Raw genomic sequence first — 26436 nt, 5'->3', positions numbered from 1 at the left:
GGAACCTGCGAGGACTGGGCTCAGGGCCTGCTTCTCTTCGTAGCCATTTCCCCTCGGGAGGCATTGCACTGGCGGCTGGGGCTGCGAACCGTTAAGGGACACGGGGTCCTCCCCCCGGGGGACAGACCCTGTCCCTACTCCGGGCCCCCTGTCGGCGGAGCGGAGGCAGCATCCCTCCTGGGCCGCAGGCTGGTGGAGCTCCTGGGCGCCGCCCCGCGCACCTGCCGGCCCGCACCTGCCGGATCTGCAGGCGCCTGCCCGGCCAGCCCCCGCCCGGCCCCAGCCGGCCTGCGCTTCCGTGAGGCCCCTCTGCCCGCCCTCTGCACCTCTTGTGCGCTTCGAGGGCGCGTCCCGGTCGCCCGCGGCCCCTGCGAGGCCCTGTGCGGTCGCCGGCGAGCTGCGCCCGAAGATGCGCCCCTGGACTGCAGGTGAGTGCGACCTCCGCGGCGGGAGCGGTGCAGAGCCGGCGCCCTGGCCCTCCCCGGGACCCCCCCGCCGCGACCCCCGCGGGTCTCCCCGCAGCCCCGGGAGCAGAATCGCGGGCTCCAGTCCTGCAGGGCCGGTTCGCTGGGTCCCCCGCGTGCAGGGTCCGGAGCCGGAGGCTTTGCCTGCAGAGTAGGTGTGGGGAGGGCAGGTGCGGCTGGAGCAGGTGCACGGGGAGCAGGGGGGCTGTGCCTGCCGGGATGCCCGGGCCCGGCACCCCTCCACGGGGCTGCTTCGTGGGCTCCACCTGGCGCTGCACTGGCCAGACCAGCCTAGGAAGTTAGGAAAAGCCAGGGACACTGAGGCAGCCTTTTTAAGTGGCCCGGGGATGTGAGTGGCTGGCAAGTGGGGACGGATTCATGTGGACTGCTCCATTGACACCCACTGTAAAAGATGTGCCTGCATCCCTTTCGTGAGGCCGCTTTTAAGTTTTTTTTCCCCCAAGTATCAAATTACTTGAGCCTGCACAAGGCTTGGGGGGAAAAAAAAGGAAAAAGGGAAGAAAAAACAAAATGCTCATCCCACCAGCCATGTGGTCTCTCCAAGCCGCTGGTCCTGACCTCCGCGTCTGCCGGCCTTGCTTTACAGGGTGCTCTGGGGTTCCCCGGTGGACCTGCCCACCTTTGCCTTCCTGGTTCGGTTTGCTGTTTGCTTCCTATAATCTGAGGAATCCGGATTCCTTCTGGAGCAAGGGAGCATATCTTGTGCAAAAATGGGAAGTTCAGAAATGGTGAATTCTCTGTGGTGGCCACCTCCCCCTCCCAGGAGGGCAGCTGGTCTGCCGGGTAGGTGGTGGACTAAACCGCCTTTCGTTGGGGCACACTCCAGAAAGCTCTAAGCGCCACCCTCGCGGCTCCGTTCCCAAAGTTTGGGAAGACAAGAGTTTAAGGTTTTTCTTTATCGTGTGAAATAGTCATGTTCTCTGCAAAACTTTATGAATGGCACTGTTTTTGGTAACTCGTGTGGATTGTAGGATAAATGGGTGGAAATAGGTCTTTTTGGCAGGGGAGAAAACATCTCTCTTGGGGCACTGACTTTCATAGCTATTTTGGAAGATTTTTTTTCATTCTTCCTTTTAAAACAAAAAAAGAATTATTCAAGAAAGATACACAGAGAGAGGTAGAGGCACAGGCAGAGGGAGAAGCAGGTTCCCTGCAGGGGAGCCCAATGTGGGACTCAATCCCCAGACCTGGGATCATGCCCTGAGCCTAAAGCAGATGCTCAACCACTGAGCCATCCAGGTGCCCCTCATTATTTCCATATTACATTCTTTTTTTTTTTTTAAGATTTTATTTGTTTATTTATTTGACAGAACACAAGCAGCGGGAGCAGGAGAGGCAGGCTCCTCGCTGAGCAGGGACCCCAAGATCATGGCCCATGCCAAAGGCAGATGCTTAACCAATGGGGCCACCCTGGCACCCCTCTATTTTATATTCTTTTTTTACATATAATTTTATTTATTCATGAGAGACACACAGAGGGAGAGGCAGAGACACAGGGAGAGAGAGAAGCAGGCTCCATGCAGGGGGCCCGATGCGGGACTCGATCCTGAGACTCCAGGATCTGGGCCGAAGGCAAATGCCCAACCGCTGAGCCACCCAGGCGTCCCTCTATTTTATATTCTTTTTTTTTTTTAATTTTTATTTATTTATGATAGTCACAGAGAGAGAGAGAGAGAGGCAGAGATACAGGCAGAGGGAGAAGCAGGCTCCAAGCACCGGGAGCCCGACGTGGGATTTGATCCGGGGTCTCCAGGATCGCGCCCTGGGCCAAAGGCAAGCGCCAAACCGCTGCGCCACCCAGGGATCCCTCTATTTTATATTCTTGAAAACGTTTTGCTGGTTACTTCCTACCCACACCTCTTTCTCACATAGCCCTTGTGAGTCGTTCATGGGCCATGTGGTCCTTTCACATAAAGCTTTGACCTAACACCAGATTTGTGTTCATCTGGACGTGTGTGGTTAGGGGAGAGTCACCTGCAGAAACTCGGAACCATGTTCCTTTGGATTTTGTGAGCTCGGGATTCGGCAACATTCTTAGAAGCAGCATTTTCCTGGGTCAGTCAGGCCCTGGGTCTGTCCCAGGTAGAAAGTCCACAGGAGGGACGTTCCGACCGAATGGGTGGAGTAAGTTAAGCCACCGCCACCTGTGGGGCAGCTGCCTGGTAGCGGTCATCCTGACCCCTCCAAAGTAGGGCGTTGGTGTGTGAAACTTCCCAGGCAGGCCACCTTCCAAACCTGTGGCGTTCAGGCGTGACGTTTCCCTTTCCCAGCCTTTCTGCCGTGAAGCCTCAGCCAGCAGGAGGACAGTGACAGCAGTGCCTACTGAGGCCAAAGCAGCCGAGTCTCGAGGAGGACGAGTAGGGCTCATCCACCCTCAGCCCTCTCGTACCCCTGCCGCCCCCCCAGGATAAGAGGTGCAGGAGGTCCAGGGCAAGGGGATTTGGGTTCATGTTGGCGAGGCCGCTGGTGACGGCTTCCTCACCCTGCTTCATGCTGAAGGAGATCCCACCAAAGAAAATGTGTTCTTGAGGGGTTCGGAGTTACCTTCTTCAGGGTCCCCGGGGCTGGAGGGGTAGATAGTGCCCTGGGATCCCCCTACCTGTAGCCTGGCTTAGCGCAAGTTGGTCTTAGGACTGCTGTCTCCTCCAGCATAAGTTCCCCTGGCACCTGGGCTACTTCTGCGACCGTAAGGCCTGCGCACTGGCTGCCGGTCTAGCTGGCCGCTGGCATGGGCCCCCAAACTCTCCTGGTGGACTGGTCCCAGTCCATGCCGCCTGGCCTCTCCTTCCGCCTCGAGGTGGCTCTAGTTCTAGGTCTTGGCTTTTCTGGGCCAACGGCAGAAACCAGCTCTCCCCAGGCCTAACGTCACCTGCTCACCCCTCACCTAAAGCACCGATGCTTTCCGCTTTCCCGGGAGGCGTCCGGGATTGGGAGCTTATTGCTTGCAAGGCAGGCCAGCTGTGGTTTATAGCTGTGCCCGTGAGGGCGCGTTCATCGTGACCCTCCGTCACTTCCATTCGTGTGTCCTTGTTCAGCTGGGGACAGAGTCACGTCTCCCTTCCGTGTAGCTGTCTCTACACATTTGGAAGGTAGCATCATGTTCTGTTTCAGTGTCCTCCGAGCTAAACAGCACCTCTGCTCAGAGACCTCACCCGAGACGTGGCGACCAGAAGATCCTGCAAATGCGTCTCTGGTTTGCCCATTGTCTTCCTTAAATATGACACTTGGTTAAAAGAGTCCAGCTGCGATCTGACACACACAGGACACAAAGGCCTATTGTTGCCCTTGAACCAATCGATACTGACTCCGTTTCCAGCAGGCACACCGCACTGCTTGCTCCGTGTGCCTCTGAAAGAATTTTCTGGAACCTCTGTGACCCATGCACTGTCTTGGTGTGCGGGCACAGCCCCGGAGGGGGAAGACCCTTGGTGTGCAGTGCCAACAAGACATGGGAAGGGCTGATGAGGGGCTGTGTGGCAGGCTGCGCCGAGGCTGGGGGAGCCCTGGAGGGACAGAGAGAAGGCCGGAGGCCACGGAGGAGCACGCCCTGCAGGCGGAGGGACAGACTCACACCAAGGTCCCTGGCAGGACAGGGCCGAGGCTCGCGGATCAGTGTGACCAGCGCAGAGCCAACAGGAGTTGTGGGGACGGAGTCAGCCAAGCCCGTGGCTCTCAGTTTGTTTCCTGTGGCTCGTTTCCCCAGCGTGGAGGTGTCCCTTCAGCCCCGCAAACTGCAGCGGCCACCCTGTCCTTACAGAAGCCACCCCTGCGTGACCTTCTAACAGGCTCGGGGGCCGCACGGTTTGGAATAATGGAGGAACCTAACGGACGTTGGCGTGCACGCTTGGAAAAGACCAGCTCGTCCCATGAAACTGAAATGTGCCATCCGAGGGGACATCCCCTGTGGACGGTCCACGGATCCGGAGCGCCGGCCATACGAGGAAGCCTCTGGGTGGAAGACTGGGAGGGCCCCAGCCTCGGAGACACACACACACACACACACAAACACACACACGTGCATTTGCTATCAGGAGGAGGCCCAGCATCGGGCTTCGGGAGTCCAGAGTTCTTCGGTGATTGCATAGCCACCTCAGGCTCCCCGTCGTCTCCTTCCTGGAGGTCAGAGGCCGGGTGGAGCCCTCAAGCCCTCCAATCCTCTCCCTTAAAGCCACCTGGGGACACTCCTTGACCTCTGTCCTGTGAGCGTCAGCTCAGGTGTGGCCGAAAGGGGCCTCTGGAGAATAACAGCAGATAGTCCTACCAGGAGATACCAAGGGCTGTAGGCGGTCTGTGCCAGGAGATGGGACAAAGTCCAGATACGACCTTTATCACATCCCCTGTGGCGAGTCCACACACTGTAGAACGCAGCAGGGTGTGGGGTTGTTACTCCCCCCCCCCCCCCGCCCAACCCCCCCCCCTCAAGAGGGAAGTAGTGATGGTGGTGGCCTGGGAAGGGGAGCAGTAGAGATGAAGAAAAGCCTGTGGAGGTGAGATTTATGGTGGAGGTGACCCCGACGAGACTGGCCGGCGGGTCCCATCAGCGCCGGGAGGGCAAGTGTGAAATGAAGGAAGGTTTCCAGGTGTCTGGCACCTGACCCCGACCATCCACTGAGATGGTCCAGATGTGGGCCACGGGCAGATCTGGTGGGGCGGGGGGGAGGGGAGAATGAAGGGTTTTCCTCTGGGACGGGCGAAGTGTGAGGCCCCAACCTCCCGGGGCGCAGACGGCAGGTTGGCAGTTGGGCAGCCCTGTTGGGAGCTCAGAGGATTGTCTGGGTGGACTAATCCTGGGGTCCAGAGGAGAGGCCCAGGCTGTGCCCTGGGAGGGAATGCCAGCAGAGAGGGCCGGGGGTGCCCGCAAAGTGGGAGCGCCTTCAGGAGCGTGGGTGTCATCCAGGGGGGACACACACGGGGGGTGCCTGTCATCCGGGGACTGAGGACTTTGGAGGCCTTGACCAGCACAGCGGCCCTGAGCCAGGGGGTGCGAGGTGAGCCCCGGGGGCCGTGGGAGGGGATGGCTATTTCCAGGCACTTAGCCTGAGCCTGTGCAGAAGTGAGGCAGCCGCAGGTGCAGGTGGTTGTGGGGTCAGGTGGGAGGTCCCTCCCCAGCCCTCCCTTCTCTTTCCTACCCCTGTCCTTTGCTAGGCCTCCTGTGACCTAGGAGCGGGTAATGTCTTTTCCTTAAATATTGGGAAGAAGAAAGGCACCTGGCGACTCACTCGGCAAAGTGTCTGCCTTCGGCTTAGGTCATGATCCCAGAGTCCTGGAATCGAGCCCCACGCCAGGCTCTTCCTCTCTCTCTGCCGCTCCCCCTGCTTATGCTTCCTGTCTCTCTCTGTCAAATAAATAAATAAAATCTTTAAAAAAAAAAAAAAAATTGGGAGGAACATACCAGAGCCAATCAACCAGAAAGATTGCCTCCAGGCATCTTCTGCTGCAAAACTTAGGTTTCCCTGTATGCTTGTCTGTGATGATAATGACAGGTTTGGTGCTTTTCCCAAAGTTACAGCGACCCTTTGCATATTCACAGGACGCCAGGTGCTGTTCTCAGCATACACAGAACAATCCCTGCCCTCTGGAATTGTCGGTCTGCCTCCAAAAGCCTCCTCCAATCTGATTGTCTCACAAAGGAATGAGCCACTTTTGTCTTTTTAGGCCCCCGTCAGGCTTGTTGGGTCATGAGGCCACTAACGAGTCACTGGTGTTAGCACTGGAGGAAGCTCTGAAACCCAGACCAGCAGCACGAATAAAAACTTGGTGCAGAAAACATTCAAACCTCGTTTCTATTATCTGTTGCCGTGACCTCAAGAGTCTCAGCACCGCCAGCCAAGTCTCAGGGCCTCGTTGCCCACCCCCCCCCAGGCCCCTACCCACCTGCCACTTCCCAGGGAGGACCTGGTCCCCACAGCGCCCTGCAGGCGCTGACGCAGGAAGTGGGGTCAGGGTGGCCCCCGTGCCCTGGGCCTCCACAGTTGCCCCGTGTCTGTCCCCAGGTACTTTGAAGGCCGCGTTCTTCTTCTTTGCCTCCATAAGCGCCTGGTATTCCGGGTACCTGCTGGCAGAGCTCATTCCAGAGGTGTCCCTGACCAGAGCTGTCTACGGCTTCCGGAGCATCGCTGAGAAGCCCCTCCTCAAGGGTGAGTACCAGTCCCAGGGGTGGGGTGGGGTGGGGGGTGCCGACTAACACTTCTGCGGCTCAGCTGCAGTGCGAGGAGGGGGTCCTGGCCTCAGCTCTGCCCCAGCTGGCCACGTGGTGGTGGTGGTGGTGGTGGTGCTGGTGATGATCAGGGCAGTGAGGAGGAGCTGGGAGGGAGGGGGAGGAGAAAGGGGAAGGGGAGGAGGAGGGGAGGGGAAGGAGGGGTGGGGAAGGAGGGGGAGGACAAACGGGGAGGGGAGAGGAGGAGGGGAGGGGGAGAGGGAAGGGAGGAGAAAGGGGAGGAGGAAGGAGGGGGTAGTGAAAGGGGGAGAGGAGGAGGGTGGGGAAGGGGAGGAGGAAGGGGGAGAGGAGGAGGGTGGGGAAGGGGAGGAGGAAGGGGGAGAGGAGGAGGGTGGGGAAGGGGAGGAGGAAGGGGGAGAGGAGGAGGGTGGGGAAGGGGAGGAGGAAGGGGGAAAGGAAGAGGAAGGGGGAGGGGAAGAGGGTGGGGAAGGGGAGGAGGATGGGGAAGGGGAGGGGAAGGAGAAGAAGGGAAGGAGGAGGAGAAGAGAGGGGAGGTAATACCTGCCCCTTCCGTTCCCACACCCTTCCAAGGTAAATACCCCTGCTCATCCCTCTGTGAGACCCCAAGGCAAATTATGATGTTAGGAAGACAAATTTAGGGCAACCCGGGTGGCTCAGCAGTTTAGCGCCACCTTCAGCCCAGGGCCTGATCCTGGAGACCAAGGATCGAGTCCCATGTCGGGCTCCCTGCATGGAGCCTGCTTCTCCCTCTGCCTGTGTCTCTGCCTCTCTCTGTGTCTCTCATGAATAAATAAATAAAATCTTTTTTTAAAAAAAAAAAAAAAGGAAAACAAATGTCGATGTATTAAATAAAAATAGGCATTCAGAATAATGCAACTGAAATTGGAAATAAAATGAAATCTCAAAATCTCCATTAGAATCTCCTTTGCAAAAGCAGGCCTGACACTCAAGTAGTAATGTGTACCCTCTTATGAAATCTCATTGTGAATACGTAAGCTGGCAAATTTTTTAATACAGAGATAAATTATAGAAAAATAACTTGCACGGGGATCCCTGGGTGGCGCAGCGGTTTGGTGCCTGCCTTTGGCCCAGGGCACGATCCTGGAGACCCGGGATCGAATCCCACGTCGGGCTCCCGGTGCATGGAGCCTGCTTCTCCCTCTGCCTGTGTCTCTGCCTCTCTCTCTCTCTCTCTCTCTCTCTGTGTGACTATCATAAATAAATAAAAATTTTAAAAAAAAGAAAAATAACTTGCACAGATATAAAGAACTGAGTGATGACCTAAAAAATTTATAAAAGCTGGGGACACTCGGCTGGTGCAGTCGGTGGAGCGTGTGACTCTTGATCTTGTGGTTGTGAGCCTGAGCCCCACGTTGGGTGTAGAGATCACCTAAAGAGAAAAATCTTAAAAGAAAATAATAATAACATAAAATATTTTTTTTTAATTTTGTAGAAACAATTTCTTTTCAGGTTAATTACCTTTTAGGACACCCCCCCCCCCAAACCCAACAAGTTTCCAGGAATCGACTATGACTGCCTGGATTTTTAAAATTAACTGTTTATTTACAGAGAGCTCACATGAGGGGGGCTGGGCAGAGGCAGAGAGAATCTCAAGCAGACTCTCTGCTGCGCAGGAAGCCCGAAGAAGGGCTCAATCTCATGACCCAGCCACCATGACCTGGGTGGAAACCAAGAGTCTGACACTGAACCTGCTGTTCCACCCAGGGGCCTGTTGGTGTTTGTATTTTTCATGGTTTCCATGGTGAATATGCTTGCGTTTGGGGAGTTGGGTGGACCGGGAGGAGGCCCAGTGCCAAGGCGGAGCTGTGCATGGGACGGGTGTGGGGGACAAGGCTTTCTTGCTTTCTCTATTGTCCCATGAAATGCACAGTCTGCCCAGGACTCCTAGGAGCTGCCTCTGTCGTCTGAGAAGGGGCTCATTCGTCCCCCCCAGGGTGGGCCAGGGAGGCCCGGTCACCTTCCCCTGGGACTGGAGCGCTGTATGGTTACCGGAAACCCAAAGGTGGCAGGAGCGGGGTGGAGGGGTGGCTGCGGCTGGCATGAGGGCTGTGTCCTGGCTCCACTTTGGAGGGAGCCAGGGTTTCCTGGGCGTCTGGTGGGCTCGGAGTTTGGGGGTTGAGCCTAGTGAGTGATTGGTGGTCCTGCGCTTATGTCGAGAAGAGTAAAGGGGGCTGCGTCGCCCTTGGCACTCTGTGGGCTCTGGGGAGGGCTCATTTCATGCCGTTGTCAGCACCCCCAGAGAGTGGCCCCCATGCAAGCACAAGGCCTCTTTGGCCAGACGCTGCCTGCACAGCCCTTAGCGGGTGCCTGGCCCCCCATAGACACCTGCATTCCTCTGCCCATGGAGCACAGGGTACACCTGGCCTTGGACAGGGCTCGAGAAAGAGCGTAGGTCATACTGTTGGCTCAGCAGCGTGACCCTGACGCCTCCCTGGGAGTGTTTGTCCTAAATGTCCTCAGTGACCCCTGGCGTCTGGTCCGATCTGAAGCAAGGGAAGGAGCATGTTGACATGTGAGATTAGTGTTGGGCACAAAAGAAAGGGGCCGAGGAGCCAGAGGCCAGCACGGAGCACTCCCCCACCCCTCCCGTGGCCGAGGCCACCTGGACTGAGCCCACCTGCGCTTTGCCCTGACACCTGCCCCCTACCCCTTGGACTTTCGCCTTAATCCTTGGGTTGCTTTTCTGCTTCATAAACTATTCTCTTAAAGTGACTCAACCCGCTGTGCGGCTGCAGAGGCCCTGTGACGCTGGCTTTGGGCTTTCCCAAGGTAATTCTTACCCCGCGGGTCCGTGCCCTCCTGGGTTCATACCGCTGCTGGCCTGTGGAGCTGGGGACGTGTGGGGCGTTCGGCAAGTACTTCTGCAGTGCGTGTCTATGAGATGGGAAGTGTGCACCTGCGAGGGGTGAGTCTGGTTGGAAGCCACGTACGCCCCCACCCGCAGCTCGCGACCCTAGACCTCGAAGGTCGGTTTCAGGGGAGAGTACGTGAAGCAGAATCCTGTTGAAATGTTCGCCCGTGGGCCTCGGCAGTGCGGTCATCGAGTCATTCTCTTAGAAGCCCTCGTGCGATGGAGCCAAGCCAACCCGATCTGCCTTCCTAGACTCTCAGCCAAGACCGAAGGAGCTAACAACCACTAAGTGGCTGCTGTTGCGGCAAAAAGCTGGAAAAACGACTTTCAATTCTAATTCTGCCACTAGCTAGTTGTCATGGCCTCCGACAATGACCCAGAAGGGACACGGCACACGTCTCTATGTCAGAGGCTCTTTCTAGTTCCAGATTGGCCCCTGCCTTGCACGGTGCGAGGTCCTCCAAAACCACGGTGGCCGGTAGGGCCTGAGCTCCCCACCTGGCTCCCGTGTCCGTGCCCCCACAGTGAGGGCCCAGAAGCAGGAATCGGGGGGGAACGTGGGGACGGGCCCACGAGGGTGACAGTGCTGCGCCCGCCCCGTCTCTCCGCGGGGTTTGGCATCCTTCCGCGTTGGTACCGCCGAGCCTGATGGAGCGGAGCGCTGGCAATCTGTGCCACCTCACAGCCCTCGGGGCACCCAAGAGATCATTGTCGCTCCTCATCAGGGAGACCAGCACTCTTTGGGTGCCTTCTGGGCTTTTATTTCTGTGGACTGGACTTTAATCTCATTGGGAACAATGAGGCGAGTTGACATGGCTGAAATGTGGTCAGACGCACACCCAGGGAGCACCTTTCCTGTTTGCCTGGCAGAAACGGCAGGATCACATTTCGGGAGTCACCTTCCTCGTCTAAAGGGGTGAGCGTTGTCATGGTTCCCAAATCAGGAAGTATTTCAAAGAGACAGATTCCTGGACCCCGCTCCAGGAAATTAAAAAATCTATGGGTTCGAGCTGGCGCCTAAGAACCTATATTTGTTTTAGCGAATGCAAGGATAAGAAATAAGGCAAGACTTCCCTCAGCAAGAAAATGGTTTCTAAGACCGAAATCCGCAGCACGAGGCCGCTCTGTTGGAGCCACGGTGCCGATCGGGGCTCAGGGTCTTACTTACACCAACAGGCAGGTGTCTCAGGAGACGGGTAAGCAGGACCCTGAGGAGCAGGCCTCTTCCTCCTGCCTGGGCATCAGCTCCCGCATCATCACGTGGGCTTTCCCATTCGGTCTTTGGGGAAAGAATTTCAAAAAAAATGCAGAGGACCTAGAGGCAACGCAGTATCTGGTATTTAACAGATGTTTTTTGAGTAAATATCTGTGTAATAAGAATCCCGTGGGGGATCCCTGGGTGGCGCAGCGGTTTGGCGCCTGCCTTTGGCCCAGGGCGCGATCCTGGAGACCCGGGATCGAATCCCACGTCGGGCTCACGGTGCATGGAGCCTGCTTCTCCCTCTGCCTGTGTCTCTGCCTCTCTCTCTCTCTCTCTCTCCCTCTCTCTCTGTGACTATCATAAATAAATAAAAATTAAAAAAAAAAAAAGAATCCCGTGGAATTAGGGAGTGAATCTACTGGGGTATATGATGGGCAAGAGGCAGGGTTTGGAAAGAGCTCTGTCTCGTGAGATGTGTCTACCCCGCCACGGCCCCATCCTAAAGAAGGAAAGACAGAGAGAGGCAGAGACACAGAGGGAGAAGCAGGCTCCTTGCAGGGAGCCCGATGCGGGACTCGATCCCAGGACCCCGGGGTCATGCCCTGGGCTGAAGGCAGACGCTCATCCACTGAGCCACCCAGGTGCCCCCGATCTTCTTTCTTTGATCCCATAATAACATTTTGTGCTTCCAGGGAATGGTTAGAAGGTTAAAAAAGCCTTTTTGAGATGCCACGCAGACTCCCCAACCATTCTCAGGCACTTCAAGAAAATACCTCCTCCGTGTCATCCCTGGTCACGAGAGCCACCTTCTCCTTGGAGAATCTGATGAGAATCAAGCACCTCCCTTCTAGAAAGTGCACCTGTGCCTGTGCCTATCCACAGGAAGGGCACCCACATTTCCCCAGGACCTCTGAGCGGCAGGGCCACAGGTTCGGAAGACCTGCCCTCGGCACTCCTGGGAAGGCACAGGGTCCTGCTTCCAGCCCACCACAAGCACCCAGGGGAGCCGGCTGCTGTGTGGACAGCAAGGCCCTTGCCTGGTTGTGCCACTGACCATCCCCCCTGCCCGGGATGAGGGGTGATGGGAGATCATCCATAGGGACCCCCAGGGATAGGCACCCTGGGAAACTCCAGCGTCAGGCCTTGGGGTGAACATCCTGGGCAAGAAGGCCAAAAGGGCAGCAGAGATGGGCAGGTCAAGTCTTGTCCATCCAGTACTGTGCTTGCTCCGCTGGACCGGCCGCCTGGCTCCTGTCCCTGAGCCCCAGGTGCACGGGAGGGATCGCCAGCAGGAGGAAGAATTAAGGAAGAGCTCAGGTCGGGACCCAGCCTGCGCTGCCCCAGTCCCTTCGTTTCCTCCTGACCTGCTTCACCCAGGTCCCACCCCCATGTGGACTCCTGCCTCCTGGCTTTCAAACAAAGCAAAACACTTCTTCCTGTCACCCCGGCCACCTTTGTACCTATGTGCTGTCATTCCGTCTCTGAATCACCCTACCATGTGGGGGTCAGGAGGCACGATGTGCCCTCCCGGCCTTGTCTCGGAAGATCCGTGGGGTACGTGGGAGACCGTCCCCCTCTGCCAGTCAGCACGGCACACCTGTCAGCCCGCCCAGCGCTCGCCATACAGATTAACGTCCTTTCAGTTGAGAGCGTCACGCAGCCAGTGCAGCCCTACGGTCTGTGGCAATGGCAAGAGGACCTGGAAACGATGTTTTCCCAGAGCAGAGGGCAGGTTCCAGGTCCCCGTGACTCTCATTCCATCTGTGCCGGGACGACAGCAGGGTCCCCACAGAAGTGAGGAGTCTGTGTGCTTGTAAAGGGGACAGCGTCACCTGCACTCAGGCAATGCAGGTAACAGGTAGGATGAAGGTGGATCCCACTTCAAGAGTATTCCCTCTGGGGGCGCCCGGGGGGCCCAGTCGCTTACGCAGCCACAACCGACAATTGATTTCAGCTCAGCTCATGATCCCAGGGTCGTGGGATCGAGCCCCGTGTCGGGCTCACCGCTCAACGGGGCATCCGCTTCTCTTCCTCTTCCTCTACCCCTCCCCCGTCTGTGCTCACGTGCTCTCTCTCTCTGTCGCTCTCTCAAATGATAAGTCAATCTTCATGATAAATAAATCAATCTTTAAAGAAAAAAGAGTGTTCACTCTAGAAAGGCCATATATATATACAGGATGTCTGCAAGTCAGGAAACAGGACACGTGCTTTTCATCAATACGTTACATTTTCAGATATTACGCTCGCTGTGTTTTCAGGTAAATTACCTCTACATTTAACATAATGGATATTATTAAATTAAAAAGAAAAAAAGCTAAAATCCAAGACACTGAGAAGATGCTGTATTTGTAGCACTTTTTCATGTTGATGGTTGGGCCCTTGGCTTTAAGTTTAGGTGTCTGGAGATTGAGAAAAAACATAGTGAATGTCTTACGTGAACATTTACGTAAGTACCGTACGGCCTGAGTATGTTTAATCTGTGCCTACCAACCTCTGTTATGCACAGAAGAATCTGGAAGAAAATATGCCAAAAGGTAAAACAGTAAAGATCCTTCAGGGTGACAATACATGGGATTTTTTTCCCCTTTAGTTTGCTTTCCTGTTATGTTTAATTTCCTTCTGCAGAAATTAAATAAGGAAAGGGGAAATCTCATGGGCTTTCCTTGTTTAAAACAAAACAAAACAAAAAAAAATAGACTACTAGGAAGAAAAATCGGTCAAGGTGGACCAGAGCTGCGGGCACAAGTGTTCAGAAAGTCTCGCTGTCCCTCTTGGCTTTGGTGTGGGGCTCGGGGCCGGGGCAGGGTTCAGCATCTGTGACATTGGGAGAGGAAGTTACAGGATATTAGAGCACTGAGCGCCAAGACAAAGGAAAGAAGGGGGATCCCTGGGTGGTGCAGTGGTTTAGCGCCTGCCTTTGGCGCAGGGCGCGATCCTGGAGACCCGGGATCGAATCCCACGTCGGGCTCCTGGTGCACGGAGCCTGCTTCTCCCTCTGCCTGTGTCTCTGCGTCTCTCTCTCTCTCTCTCTCTGTGGCTATCATAAATAAACAAAAATTAAAAAAAAAAAAAAAACAAAGGAAAGAAAACCGGGCAGCTGAGCCCTGGCCGGGCAGGTGATGGGGGGGGGGGGGTGAAGGGTGTGAAGGGGTGTGTGGTCCCTGGGGAGCTCCAGGCCCTGAGGCCAGGCAGCACGCTGGGCCTTCGCAGGGAACATGTACACCCCGATTCCCCCCAGCAGGGCCTGCCAGGGCTGGTGTGCATGTCCTCGCCTCCCGACCAGCTGTCCCTCATAGCCGTGCGTCCTGGATCAGAGAAGCACAGCTCGTCTCTGGTCAAACCAGACGACTGAGAGCACCTCCTGAGCTCTTGTCCTGGGGACTTGGGACTTAGAGCTGACCTGAGCCCAGCGTAGCGGGTCCTGTGGACAGTGACGTGAGCTGGGGGTGCACGTGGTGGCGATGGCCACGTCGCACCCGGTGGATGTGAGGGAGGACCGTGGGCCTGCTGGTGCCAGCTGGGGTCCTCAGGCAGGCCCCCATCCTCCCCTGATGGAAAGCCCTGTAAAGCGGGGATGTTGGGGAGACATCTCCCCAGCCTGCTGACCTCATGGCACCCCCAGTAGAAAAGCCCAATGCCTCAGGCTCAAGTGAAAGGAAAGGGATCAGTGGTGGCCAGAGTGGGCGTCCCGGGTGTGTGTGTGTACGTGTGTGTGTTTCAAGTTGCATAAACGCAGCCTGGAATGATGCCCCATACGTGGCTGTTCCTTCGTTCGCCAGCACTCTGAGATCCGAGGGGACTTTCTTTAGTCCCGATACAAAACCCACGGTGCGTGCCCAGAACGTCAGTGAGCTGACCAGCCCTGGGCAGGGGCTCCCACCCCTCCTGGAATCGTTATGCCCACTCAGCACCCCCGTCCCTTCGGCATAGTTGTTACTTTAAGACAAACGCAGGCAAAATCAACTGTGTCTTCAGGGGAATTTCTGACGCTGCTGATGACAAGTTGTGACCCTCTCGGGACTCTCCAGTGTGAAGTCCCAGGACGGGATGGCTGCCAATCACGGCCGGGCAGCGGGGTTCGGCGGGCAGATACCTGCGTGATGCTGACTGTTGTATTCTTGTTTGTTGCAGCCCCAACCCCTAAAAGGCAGAAATGCGACCACTGGACCCCGTGCCCCTTGAACACCTATGCGTACCGCTTGCTCAGCGGGGGCGGCCAGGACAAGTATGCCAAAATCTGCTTTGAGGACGAGCTGTGAGTACCGTGTGGAAGAAGAAAACAGCCACCCCACCCGATTGCCTCCCTTCCCAGGGAGGAACCCCCGTTTGACGGCAGGTGGATAAGTATCTTGTGCTTTTTATTGCACGTGTGCCATAACCCTTCCAAGTGATGGCAACACCAAGAGTCCGCAGACACAGTTGTGCTTCCGTCTTCCTGTGTGACCCTCCGGGCAGGGATGAAAGCAGGTGCTGTTCCTCTCTGCAGCCCACACCTCCCGGGTCTGTGTGTCCGCGTGACCCACGATAGCCTAAGTCAATCCTGGCGCCTGGAACTGCCCCCAGCCTAGTGTTTGCAGCGGCGCAGGCGGCCCTGCCAAAGCTCCGCAGACCGGATGCTGAAACAACAGCCGCTTATTCCCCCGCGGTCTGGAGGGAGGCGGCCAAGGTCAAGATGTGGGTGGGGCTCGTCCCCTCTGAGGGCTGCGAGACGCGTCCCCACGGGGTCCCCCCTCTGTGTGTCTGCGTCCTGACTCCCCCGTAGAGGATGCCAGTCTTAGGGATTAGGGCCAACCCTAAGGAGCTCGTTTTTAAAGGCCCTGCCTCCAGATATGGTCACGTTCTGGGGCATCTAGGGTTTAGGACATGAGCCTTTGATTTTGAGACACTACAGTTCAGCCCGTACCACCTGGCCTAAGGATGTGTGGGCCACACAGCAATTCCTACACGGGAGAGAGAGCGCCGGCTGGTCCCAGCACTGGGAGGAAGCCTTTCCCAGTTACGTACCCCTTTCTCCCAACTGGGTGCCCCTTTCTTCCACGTAGTCGGCTGGGTCACCGCGGTAGCCCTCAGCCCTCGCCGCCCGTCCCTCTCCGCCACTGTTAGTTCGTATGTCTCTGCGCTTGCCTTACCCCCCCCCCCCCGCCCCCCACCAGGAGTGCAAGGCACACCCAGACACGAGCCACCCTGGGCTCAGCGTCCCCTCCTGGCGTGGCCTCGGCACATCCCCATTCCGTATAGGGAGGTGAACAGAAACCATACCCCCTGTGCAGGTCCATCGCTTACTAAAGGCCTACTTCACTCCGCCCGGATGCTTATCGGTAGACATTCCTTCAGGTGAACCCCCAGGTGGCTCGGGGGGCCAATAACAGTAATAAATGTGGCTCTTGTGATCAAGGAGCTTATATCACAGCTCAGGGTTCTCCACTTCAACACGGCTGACCCTGCAGACCAGTGACTGTGCTGTACAAGGTGTGCTTTGCAGCATCCTGGGCGCCTCCTTGCTGGATGCCGTGGGCCACCCCGTCCAGGCATGACAACCACACATGTCTCTAGACACTACCACGTGTCACCTGGGTGGCCAGATCACTCCCTTCCCCTCCAAGAACCATTACACTTGGAGAAACATATTTTCCGGACGTCCATGGTGAATGCTATATGGTAATTTTGGGTGGGGCTGTGGAGCTTCAGAGATGAGTGTCCCGTTGAATGCGATGGTCAACGAGGTCTGTGGATGAGACCAGTGTTCAGCCTGAAAACTGAGGATCCCATTGTAAGGATGGGGGGAGATCTGGGAGCCAGTGGGACAGTGGAATGGGGATGCTCATCAGAATCATGTGGCCAGAAGGGGCTTGTTCTGAGTCAGACCCCAGAGCCCGGGATTTCCACTGTTGCACAGTGCCCAGAGCCTGTTGCACAGTCCCCTGACCATGGTGTCACAGCGACAGCATCATGCTTACTCGGTACAGACTAACGCGCCCACGTATCAGCCTCGTGTGACTTGCTGTGAGGTATACCATTTGTCACCCCCACGATGCAGACAAGGAAACTGGTTCATGGGCAGATCCAGTCACTCGCCCCTCGTCACGCAGCTAGGTGGTGGCAGAGCCAGGATTCCGTCCTGGCATCCTTGGACGTGCTGGGTAGACGGACTTGAATCCGGTTGTCTAACGGAACACCTAACGATATGGCTATGTGGGACCCAAACGTAGCTCGCCTGCCTTCAAACAGCATTCCACATGTTTTTCGGAATACAGTGCGATGGAAAGCAGGGTAGACCCGAATAAAAGCAGGTTAAAACCAACAGAGGAGTGAACATGAGCAGAGACCTAAGGAGGGTCACTCACTTGGGTTAGCCTCGCGTGCTGCTGTGGTCAGCTCATGGAGCAGAAGGTGCTGGGCTGTGGCCGTCTCACCATCCTATAGAGAAAATAGACATTCATGTAGAAAGACAAACAACAGTTTCCCGCCGCTCATTTCCTTTGTGCCACCAGCCCTCCGTGGGGACAGCCACCTCTGCCTTCAGCCTCTCTCCTTCCTTCCCTATCTCCAGATGGCAGGCCCGTGCTCGCACTTCTCGGCTTCCCCCGAGTTGGGCATTATCTGTGGACTGGCCACTCGGTGGTTTCACCACCAACGCTCCCGTCCTCTTCCTCACCCGGTCCTGATTCGGTCATTGCACTGACTGTGCCATTTCAGTTTGATCAAGGTCCAGCACTTGGGTTATGAAGACCACCTAAAGAAAATCCAATGGGCTTTACTTGGTTTGAATGTTTTACTGAGTGAGGAACAGTTGGAGAACAGGAGCCGTCCCAACAGACAGGGGTCAGAAAGCCCAGAGCCCAGTGGTCACGGTGTTGGAAGCAGGCATGAGTCAGTGCAGTGTTTCCTGGTGTGACTTGTTATCGAGATTGGCGATATTCGTTACCTGTTCATGACTGAAAAGTCATACTGACACGGGGGAAGCTTATGTTTTAAGGTCAGAGTCAGCATGTCGGTTACGTGACTGAGTGCGTGGCCCGGTCACATAAACAAATGGTGGCCTCCAGGTTTGTTTGCTTTTTTTAACATGGTGAAATTATTTTTAATTTGTTTTAAAGATTTTATTTATTTATTCATGGGCAGAGGGAGAAGCAGGCTCCAGGACCCTGGAGTCACGACCTGAGCCTAAGGCAGATGCTCAACTGCTGAGCCACCCAGGTGCCCCCAAAACATAATTTCTTCAGTTTTCTTTTTCTTTTTTTTCAAAATTATTTTGAATATTTTAGATTCTTTCCATATCCGTATGAATTTTAGGATCAGCATATAAATTCCTACACAAAAGCCTGTTGGCTTTTGAACAGGATTGCATTGGATTTCCAGATCAGTTTGCTGAGAATTGACATCTTAGCAATATTGCATCTTTTACACAACAAGCATTGTTAGCTCTCCATTGACTTAAATTTTCTTTAACTGGTGTCAAAGATGTTTTGACGATATTCAGTGTACACATTTTGGAGCTCTTTTACTGTATTAATCTCTAAGTATTTCACTTTTGATGCTGTAGTATATTATATTTTTAAAAATTTTAATTTCTAACTCTTCATTGCTAGTACATAGAAATACAATTGGTTTTTCTATAATTATTTTATATCCCACAACCTTGCTAAGCTCACTTTTTAGTTCTAGTAGTTTTGTTTTTAGATTGGCTTTTCTATGTGGATGATAATGTCAGCTAACGGCCCCCCACCCCAATAAAAGGCAGTTTTCCACTTTTTCATCTGCATGCCTTTGCTTTTGCTTTTTCTTGCCTGATTGCATTGGATCGAACCTCCATTATAATAGTGAATCGAAATGAGAGTAGACATCATTGCCTTTTTCCTTGTCTTAGAGAGAAAGCATTCTATCATTCATCATTAAGTATGATGTTTACTACGGATTTTTCATAGAAGCCCTTTATCAGGTTGAGGAAATGCCTTCTATTTCATGGTTTCTGAGAATTTTTAATCAGTGATGGATATTGGATTTTGTCAGATGTTTTTTTCTGCATCTCTTGAGGTGATTCTATGATTTGTCTTTTTTAGCCTGCTCATGTGGTGAATTACATTTCTGAATGTTAAACCAACCTTGCTTTTTTTTTTTTTTAAAGGTAAAAGCTTTCCTTTTTTTTTTTTTTTTTTAAAGACTATTTATTTATTCATGAGAGACAGAGAGAGAGAGGCAGAGACACAGGCAGAGGGAGAAGCAGGCTCCATGCAGAGAGCCCAATGCGGGACTCAATCCCAGGTCTCCAGGATCATGCCCTGGGCCGAAGGCAGGCGCTAAACCACTGAGCCACCCAGGCTGCCCCAACCTTGCATTTTTTAGATAAATCCTGCTTGCTTGTGATATATTATCCTTTTTATATACTGGATTCAATTTGCTAAAATTTTGTTAAGAAGTTTAGTATCTACGTTCATGAGGGATATTAGTCTGTGGTTTTCCTGTTATTTTTTTCTCTGGCTTTGGTATCGGGGTCGAATATGTTGGTGAGTATTCTCTCCTCGTCAATATTCTGGGAGAGGTTAATACAGAATTGGTATTATTTCTTTAAAGGTTTGATGCAATTCTCCAGTGAAGCCTTCTGGCCTGGAGTTTTCTTTGTGAGAAGATTTTTAACTACAAATTTCACCTTCTTTAATAAATACAGAGCTACTCAAGTTATCTGTTTCTTCTTGGTGAGCTTCATTATTTTGGGGTGCGTTAAAAAAAAAAAAACTATTGTTTTCCTTTATGCTACACACAGTATTCTGAGTGCATTGAGTGCATTTGTACTCTGGTTATCAAATGTGTGTGGTAGTTATTCCCCCCCATCAAGCAATTATCTTCAATGCCAACTGGCGCGGGGGGTGGGGCATCTACAATTCAATTCAATTCTGATACTGTCTACTTGAAGATGGCCTCAGACCCCACAGGTTAAGGGCTTTGTCTCACAAGACACTCTCCCTCCAGGTGGCTTCAGATGCCAATCACAAGTCCCAGATTGTCACTATCCTTCTGAATGCCTATAAATCAGAGTTCCCATGTCCCCCTCCTTGGGCTTGGTTATTTGCTAGAATGGCTCACAGAACTCAGAGCAACACATTTGCCAGATTGTTATAAAAGAATAAGGTAAGGGATACAGACGTATGCATAAATATAGTCATATATAAATGTACTCATCCAGGTATATATCCGTATCCCTGAATGTGTATTAATTATACACACACAATTTGCTCATTTTTTGACATAAAAATAAACACTGGGAGGACAAATCAGAAACTAAAACTATAGATTTTTGTATAATTATCTTATATCCCACAACCTTGCTAAGCCCACTTTTTAGTTCTAGTAGTTTTGTTTTTAGATTGGCTTTTCTGTGTGGAGAACAGAAAAGCCATTGATGGAGATGGGAACAGGGGTTGAAGAGAACAAAGTGGAGGGTGTAGGGAAGATTTCTTTGGGTCTGATTTTATTTCATACACATAATGGTGACTTTTGAACCATGTGAATGAATTGCATATTTACATTTTTTAAAAAAAAACCCAAAGAAAAACAAGAGAAACTCTAGAATTGAAAACAAGCTGTGGGGAATCCCTGGGTGGCTCAGTGGTTTAGCGCCTGCCTTCGGTCCAGGGTGTGATCCTGGAGTCCTGGGACCAAGTCCCAGATCAGGCTCCCTGCATGGAGCCTGCATCTCCCTCTGCCTATGTCTCTGCCTCTCTCCCTCTGTGTCTCTCATGAATAAATAAATAAAATCTTTAAAAAAAAAAACTGAAATAAGTTCACCTGTACATCAAAGGTGTCATATAATTACATGTTTGTTGGCGCACATGTGCATCTATTTCAGTTAGATATTGTTTTGGGGGATTGTACAACTACTCTCAACTTTGATCTTCTGGAGGGACTTTCTGAGACTCAGTAACAGCTAACACTTGCAGATAAGTAAGGTTTATTACAGCAAAGGATATAGAACAAAAGCTTCTGTATGGTCTGCTGGTGGTGAATTGTCTCAGTTTATGTTTCTCTGAAATATCTTTATTCCTTCTTTGGTACTAAAAGATATTTTTCCAGGTTGTGTTTCAACCCATTTGGATATCATTCCATGGTCTTCTGGCTTCCATTGTTTCCCGCAAGAGTCAGCCAACAATCGAATTGCAGATACAATGAAAGTAGCTGCCTTTTTCCCCCCTCCTGCATTGTCTTTAAGATTTTCCCCCCTTGTCTTTGGTTTTCAGCACTTGCACCCTGCTGTGTCTGCTGTTATTGCTTTATCTTCTTCGGAGGTTCATTGTGTTTTTTAAATATGTACAGATTGAAGTCCTTCATCACATTTAGCAAATTCTCTGTCACTGCATCTCCTGCCCCATTTGCCTTCTTCTGATCATCTGAGGCTCCTAACAAACATACGTTAGATCCTATTATTATATTCCCTATAGCCCTCCGTTTATTTTGTATTTTCCATCTTTGTATCTTTCTGTCTTCCATCGTAGACAGAGCTGTCTTCCTCTGAACTGTTGCTCAGTTCAGCAGATCTTCTACTGGGCCTCATCTGCTGCTAAGCCCTCTGTTAACTACTGATTGCATTTGTTACATTTAGATTTAGAGCTTCATTTTGTACTTCTTCTAAATCTTCATATCACTTTTTTTGGTAGTTTCCAGTTTGAAATGTTTTGCTTTTATTAATTATTTTCATAAGCATATTAAGTATAGTTATTTTAAAATATTTTGGATAATCTATTTAGAGCCCTTATGAGTCTGTCACTGTTATCTATTATTTTCGGCTGGTTTCATTGACACTTTTTTATGTTGACATCTCTCGTTACGTCCTAGGTGACATTTGATAGTGTGACAGACTGTGCATTTGAGAAATTGTGGGTTTTTTAAAGATTTTATTTATTCATTTATTTGAAAGAGAGCACAAGTTGGGGGTGGGGTGGGGAATGGCAGGCAGAGGGAGAAGCAGGCTGTCTGCTGAGCAGGGAGCCCCATGCAGGGCCCGATCCCAGGATCCCAGGATCCCAGGATCATGACCTGAGCCAAAGGCAGATACTGAACCAACTGAGCTACCCAGATGCCCCGTGGGTTTTCTTTCTTTTTTTTTTTTTTTCAATTTAAGGTATTTAAGGTATTAGATGGTATCTTCTTTTTCTGAGGGTCTTTGTTTTTAACAGGGACTTAGAATCATTAGCAGAATAGAATGATCTGAATAAATATTAAGGACTGAGATTTGGGGGGACCCACCCAGTTGACTTAAAACTTGGCTGTGGTTATTCAAGTTCTGACCTATTTCTGGTTCATTCTTATTTTCAAGATTCAATCATTTTTTACCCCAACCCCTATAAGATTGGAGGATTTAACATGGCCTTCCTGTTGGTGGGCCTGGCTTCCAATTTTGTCCCTAGCCTCACCTCACAAGGTGCCAGAAGCGCTACTCATCGTCATTGGCACTTTTTCTGGAATTAGCCAATGTTCCTGAAGCAAAGTAGCTGTGCTTGCTGGGCTCCCCGACCTGAAACTCCGTGTTTTCCCACATCCTGGCTTCAAAACTCTTTATTTCCTTGTTGTGTCTCCAATATGGTCAAGTGGATATATTCTTTAAATCCCATTTTAAAATTTTTCTCTATGAGAGGTTAGATTCAGATCACTCCCCACTTTCCACTGTCATAAATGGAAGTTTCTTTTTCTCTTTCAATATAGTACAGAATATTCTCTAAAATTGTCAAAAACCTACTGTTCCAAAAAGGACTTAGCCTGGGAATCCCCCAGGGGAGTTTAGATAAATGTGTCCAGAGGAGAATGTTACAGAGCTATATTCACTATTCCCAAGCATGTGAAAAGGAGGAAAACTTACAAATTCTTTTTGTGACACTAGCATATCACTGATTCTAAAACTTGACAGAGAATGCTTGCACATGCACACACGCACGCACACACACAATTCCAGGATCCTCAGTAATAAATACCATCTCCAGGAAAGTCAGTCTTCTTACTGGTTTTAGGGCACAGTGCATTTGAAGTTGAGATTTATTCTCCAATTAAAAGTGAAAATTAAGTGAAGTAATAAAAGGTATTTATTTGAGGAGGTAAGCTGGCATACACCTTGTGGCGAGATAAAAAAATCGCCAGGAGTCCAGCAAAGCCTCCGTTAGTATGAGAAGAGAGGGTGTGTACGTGGATACCAGACTTGGGTCAGATCCATCCCAACTGATCCACTTCTTACGACTTCTTATCTGTAAGGTGGAAAAATGAATGCTTGGGAGCGGTTGAGTGTTCAGTGAGAAAATGTGCATAAAGAGCCTGTGGTAAACAAATCCTAGACTTTCCTCTCCCTCGCCGTTTGTCCAGATGATAAGATTAAATTCAGTTTCCAGGTTCCCGGAGGGACTGAGTCTATAGAACCTTGGGGGTGGGTATATGTCGAGTGACTTTGGAGGGAGCTGGGTCAAGGCCTTTGCGTAACTTCGAGGAAATGGTAAGTGCCAATGGTTGGAGGAGTGATTCTCCCAAGAGAAGAGCTCATGGAACAGGGAGCCCTACTCATTGCTTAGTTACAGGATTCTTTGACTAACTCTTATTTACATTTCAGGCTCATCGGAGAAAAGACTGGAAATGTTGGAAGAGGAATAAATATTGCCATTGTCGACTGTGAGTCATTAAATATTGTCTTTCAAACTTCTCTGAAAGTTCCACAAGTGGATTTTCAAGTGACTTTGAGTTTTTGATGATTTTTGCAAATGATCTAGTCTAGGCTTGTATTTTAATGCACTTTAAAATTATTTGATTATTTTTATAATGCTTCACTTTACGGATTATTGTTACGGATTATGGTTCCTGCAAAAAACAAAAACAGTCCAGGGTTCCTGGCTGGCTCAGTCAGAGGAACCTGCGACTCTTGATCTCAGGGTCGTGAGTCGAGCCCCGTGTTGGGTGTAGAGATTACTAAAAATAAATAAACTTTAAAAAAAAAAGTCAAATTAAATAGGCTTTTGTATGGGATCCCTGGGTGGCGCAGCGGTTTGGTGCCTGCCTTTGGCCCAGGGCGCGATCCTGGAGACCCGGGATCGAATCCCACGTCAGGCTCCCGGTGCATGGAGCCTGCTTCTCCCTCTGCCTGTGTCTCTGCCTCTCTCTCTCTCTCTCTCTCTGTGACTATCATAAATAAATAAAATTAAAAAAAAAAAATTTAAAAAAAAAAAATAGGCTTTTGTAAAAACAAAAAAGGGGCCAGCAGAAGGCAGGGGTAAAATCAGATAAGCAGGCTGTGGGAGCACAGACCATCCTGGGGCTGCTCTTGGATTCCCGGCGGCCCCATGGAGGGAGAGCCAGCAGCCAGGTCCCCCTCTGTGAGCAAAGGCCACGAGGGACAAAGCCTGGGGAGGACATCCCGGCATGATTGCCACTGGGGGCCCGTGACCAGGAGAGCTGTCAGAGCTAGGGAAGGTGCCGTGTCTGAGAGCACACGGAGCGTCCAGCCCCCTGACCACGGGGCTGTGGGGACCAGGGACAATATGTGCCCACTCTGAGAATCCCGCTGGAAAACCCAAAGTATGAAGTGGGGAGGGCCGAGGCGGGCGCTCTGGTGTTCCTGTGGGAGCAGAGGGGTGGCGGGAAAGAGCGTGGGCTCCAACTAACTGGAAGCAGACGGGAGGAAAGCTCTAGAGCAGCCCACCAGCCGCCTTCCCGGCCTGCCCACGGGGACAGCTGAGTGTGCTGTTCTGAGCACGCGTGCCACACGTGCCCCAAGTCCAGTGAACTTTCTTTTAAAACCGATTTCTTTTCTTTTCAGATCTGACTGGAAAAGTGAGAGCAACACAATATTTTAATATGGTCGAAGGTGGTAAGAAAAGGAATTTTCCTATGAAAATTAAAATGAATTAGGAGCATTAAGATAAAAAGACCCAAACAAAAGTGTCCAACACTCTCATTTTGTCTACTAAAAAAGTTGCCAGAAGCTCAGAGGAATGTTCTAGAACAATCTTCCACAAGCCCTTCCGGTCTCTAAGTGAGTTCACATGATCGAGCTGGAAAGTGTTATCTAGAAAATGTCTTCTCTGGTCACACTTGCCCTTTTGTTCCTTCCTCAGATAATGAGAAAGAGAACTTTTTTTTTTTTTTAATCAAATATATGTAAAAAATGTGATCATTTTTTCGAGCCCTGAGCGTCATCATTGCCCCTGTCCTGCTCATGGTGTCCTGCTGGGCTCAGAACACACATCCTGGGACACACGGCGCCCCTTCTCCTTCCGGGGTCTCTGTGCTCTGGGCACTGGGCTTGAGCCCACTGGGCAGTCAGGGTATAGCAGCCCCTTTTGTCTTTATTGAACAGTGAGAATTATTTAAAAATCTGATTTCTCGCCCCCGTTCTGCACGTTAGTGTCCTGGGGCCGCTCTGCTGTCGGGCCTGGTTAGTCGTTGCAGAAGATGCCCCGCCTGTGCCGGCCAGCGTGTTGCTGGTCTCGGGTTCGAGTCACAGAATCTGCACTATCTGCTCGTGCCCCTCACCCCCGCTGTTCCCACCGTGGAGCCCAGCGGCCACTCGCTCGTGGAGCTAGAGCACCCTGTGTGTGGTCACGGGACGAACTCCAGGAATCGAAGGTTTCAGAGAGGACATGGCCCCTAAGAGCAGAGGAGGCACAGCGTCCAGGGCAAGTGAACAGAGAAGACCCTAAAATTGATTTGCTTTGACCCTCTAGATAACTCTGGACTGATGGCAAGCTTCATTCAGAGCGCACCTCCGAAGTCCCTGCTCTTCATGGTGACCCAGGATGACGGTGCCAGCGGGTGAGGTGTCTGGGTTTGTCACGGTGGAGTGCGTAGGGGAGGGGGGCTGGGGAAGCTGGCTGGTGGAGAGACCAGGCCTGCTGGGTGGGGGGGGGGGGGGGTGCTCAGGAGCGTGCTCTAGGAAAGAAAGCAAATCCAAGGAGCAAGGTTTTGTTTTGTTTAAAGATTTTACTTATTTATTCATGAGAGACACACAGAGAGAGGCAGAGACACAGGCAGAGGGAGAAGCAGGCTCCATGCGGGGAGCCCGATGCGGGACTCGATCTCAGGACCCCCGGGTTACACCCTGAGCCGAAGGCAGATGCTCCACCGCTGAGCCGCCCGGTTGTCCCACGGGATGGTTTCTTAAGGAGAAGGAACAGGAGCCCCATGACAAAGCAGATGGGGTTTCCAAAAAAAAAAAAAAAAACCCCACAAGTAGCCATCAGGGTTCGTGAGGACTAGAAGCTGAGGAACATTCCCAGGTAGCAAGACGGAACCACCACTGACCATAATTAGGACAGAAGAATTAACACTTGGTGCAAAAAAGCCAGACCCAGGGTGGGACTTCGAGAAACAGGAAAGGCCACTGAGAAGAATTCTCTAGATGAGTAGCGATAGGATGAAAAGGAAGCGCGCACACGCAGCTTTCTGTAGGGAGCAGTGGGCCTGGCTCCGAGTCTCTCGGAAGTTTGCTCTCCTGAGTAAACGTGTGTCCGCTGCCAAACTTCCAGGAACCAAAGAGTCTTTGTGTGGCCTGTACGCTTTCCAGGGTGGCCCCGAACACGGCCTTCTCCCAAATAATTTGACCTCAGATCCTGTTTTCAACAGAGCGCCTCGCCAGACAGAAGTTATTTGATAACACGCTTGGGAAAATTCTGATTTGACTCCGGAAAATTGGAAGCTCTTTTTTTTTTTTTTTTTTTTTTTTACTTTTCCCTTC

General features: G+C 52.0%; 1 protein-coding gene across 2 annotated transcripts in view; it reads left to right on the top strand.

The window, feature by feature from the left end:
* Positions 1-260: 260 nt before the first annotated feature.
* FAM3B (FAM3 metabolism regulating signaling molecule B) overlaps positions 261-26436 on the top strand; it is a 32612-nt gene continuing 6436 nt past the window's right edge. Inside the window, exons 1-6 of one of the 2 annotated variants that reach the window (XM_025983362.2) lie at positions 261-428; positions 6479-6622; positions 14868-14991; positions 23320-23378; positions 24520-24570; positions 25427-25514. In XM_025983362.2, coding sequence (XP_025839147.1) covers positions 410-428; positions 6479-6622; positions 14868-14991; positions 23320-23378; positions 24520-24570; positions 25427-25514 — 485 coding nt within the window. In that variant the 5' untranslated portion in view covers positions 261-409. The remainder of the gene's footprint in view (positions 429-6478; positions 6623-14867; positions 14992-23319; positions 23379-24519; positions 24571-25426; positions 25515-26436) is intronic. The other variant, XM_025983364.2, reaches the window with a different exon arrangement.

Source organism: Vulpes vulpes, chromosome 15 (assembly GCF_048418805.1).
Source record: "Vulpes vulpes isolate BD-2025 chromosome 15, VulVul3, whole genome shotgun sequence".
In the NCBI taxonomy this organism is placed as follows: Eukaryota; Metazoa; Chordata; class Mammalia; order Carnivora; family Canidae; genus Vulpes; species Vulpes vulpes.
Note: the sequence above shows the minus strand (reverse complement) of the source record. Positions and strands in the feature narration are given on the sequence as shown.